Raw genomic sequence first — 2346 nt, forward strand, 5'->3', positions numbered from 1 at the left:
TTGTAGGTGATGGCCTAATAATCAATTTGCCTTGTGAACAAGCGGCACATGAAAACTCACTAGTTTGAAGAATCTTATGATTCTCTAATAAATGTCCACATGAATTTTCAATGATTTTTCGCATCATTAATGATCCGGGATGGCCAAACCGGTCATGCCAAACAATAAACTTGTTTTTATCTGTAAACTTTTGGTTTACTAGTGCATGAGATTCAACTGCACAAATTTTCATATAATACAAGCCAGAAGATAACGCTTGTAGTTTTTCCAACACACTTTTCTTGTTCAAATTTGAACGTGTGATATATAGGTATTAAACCCCATTTTTATTTGCTGTCTCAACATGAAATCCATTTCTACGGATATCATTAAAACTCAACAAATTTCTTTTTGACTTAGGAGAGTACAAAGCCTCCTGTATTTCAATATTTGTTCCATTAGGCAACAAAATATTAGCTCTTCCGGAGCCGTCAATTAATTTTGTACTACCAGCAATTGTACAAACATTTGTCTTTTGCTCTTTCAGACAAGTAAAGTACTTCTTATTTTTAAGAATTGTGTGCGTAGTTGCACTATCCGCGAGGCATACATCTTCATGTGTGGCTCCCATAATAATCTTCATAAGATAAATTACATGTAATAAGGTACATGTCTAAAAAATAAAAATAAAAATAATAGTGTTCGTTCAATGTGTAGTATCCATTACTAGAAAGGAAATGCAAAGGTAATTCAACATGTATTAGTGTTCATTTATATGCATGAAATACATTATCAAAAAATTTGTAACAAAAACGTACGTAACAAAAGTGGTATTCGTTGCTAAGGATAAGGTCTGATAATCATATGGCTCGTTAATTGTGAATATAGACTTGTCATCTCAATAAAATACGCATACAGACTCGTGCTAACTGTGGAGAGAATATACACATACAGATTCGTTTTAATTGTGGAGACTTGTCATTAAAAAAAAAAATACGTAGTACGTAGCTAATCAAGATACAACTTAAGTTGTTAATCATACAGGAAGAAAGATAGTGAGTGGTACGTAATTAATACAATTGTGATTACAAATAGTACGTAAAGCAAACATTATAATTAAATTCAGAATTCATTTATTATAAATAAAATTATTGATAATATCCATTAAATAAACTTAACACTCATGCTTGATAATAAAATTCGAAAACAAAGTACGACTAGTAGCTAAATTGAATGAAAATAAATAACTTAAGTAATACAAATAAATTTAGTCCAATTTCGGGACACGTCCATCGCCAATCAAAGGGCCAATTTCTCCATTAGGATCAAAGGTCATGAAATCTGAGATGTCCAAATCCATAAATTTGCCAGATACGAAAGGTAGATTGTTATCACCATCAGCATAATTCGTCTCAAAATTTTCATGCTCAGCAGCAAAATTTGCTTCAATATTCTTCCCTTTATTATTTTTCTGAGACTGCTTGTAAAGATCAACAAGATGTTGCGGCGTACGACAAGTATTAATCCAATGTCCTGTACTACCACAACGGTGACATGGTTTTTCACCAGTTTTCTTTATCTTATCATGTGGACGATCTTTTGGTTCCCCCTTTCGGTGAGAATACGATCTTTTAAATTTCCCACCTCTACCACCACGAAAATTGTTTCGTCCTCGTCCACGTCCACGTCCAGGGCCACTACCTCTAGTGTGACCCGAATATTTATTTGTCGCATTCTCTATATGGAATGGACCAGAAACTGTCACATTCACTTCTGGGAATGGATCAGTGCCAGTAGGACGGGACTGGTGGTTTTTTAACAGGATTTGATTATTTTGCTCAGCCACCAATAAGCATGAAACTAGTTCAGAGTATTTTTTAAATCCTCTCTGACGATACTGCTGTGAAAGCAACAATTGTGAACTATGAAAAGTCTGATATGTTTTTTCCAACATATACGCATCGGATATCTTTTCTCCACACAAAGTTAAGCGTGAAGCGATTATTCTGTGCATGGTGAGTTATACTCAATAACGGATTTGAAATCCTGTAACCTTAGGTGAATCCAGTCAAATTTTGCTTTAGGAAGAATTACTGTTGTAAGATGGTCATACCTTTCTTTCAGATTTTGCCATAAGATCAAAGGATCTTTCACAGTCAAATATTCATATTTGAGTCCCTCATGGAGGTGACGACGGAGAAAAATTAGGGCCTTGGCCTTATTTTGTTCGGATGCTGTATTCCCATCTTTAATAGCATCACCAAGGGCATAAGACTTAAGATACATCTCGGCATCTAACACCCATTCAGAATAATTACTTCCAGAGATATCCAAGGCCGCAAAATCGAGTTTGTTCAAATTCGACAT

At 34.6% G+C, this 2346-nt stretch overlaps 1 protein-coding gene across 1 annotated transcript; it reads right to left on the bottom strand.

Moving 5' to 3' along the window:
* Window positions 1-1246: 1246 nt before the first annotated feature.
* On the bottom strand, window positions 1247-2346 carry LOC141638801 (uncharacterized). Its single transcript, XM_074448042.1, has 2 exons — window positions 2093-2346; window positions 1247-1985 (listed from the first exon to the last, which is right to left on the bottom strand). Exons 1-2 carry the CDS (start codon window positions 2344-2346, stop codon window positions 1247-1249), a joined length of 993 nt encoding a protein of 330 aa, XP_074304143.1.

Source organism: Silene latifolia, chromosome 2 (genome assembly GCF_048544455.1).
Source record: "Silene latifolia isolate original U9 population chromosome 2, ASM4854445v1, whole genome shotgun sequence".
Lineage (NCBI taxonomy): Eukaryota > Viridiplantae > Streptophyta > Magnoliopsida > Caryophyllales > Caryophyllaceae > Silene > Silene latifolia.

What these genes read in the sequence shown, in the direction of transcription:
- LOC141638801 (XM_074448042.1), bottom strand. Translation starts at nt 2,346, where the DNA reads ATGTCGAATTTGAACAAACTCGATTTTGCGGCCTTGGATATCTCTGGA. An exon ending in TGGCAAAATCTGAAAGAAAG is followed by an intron (nt 1,986 to 2,092) that starts GTATGACCATCT and finishes CACCATGCACAG; the next exon opens with AATAATCGCTTCACGCTTAA.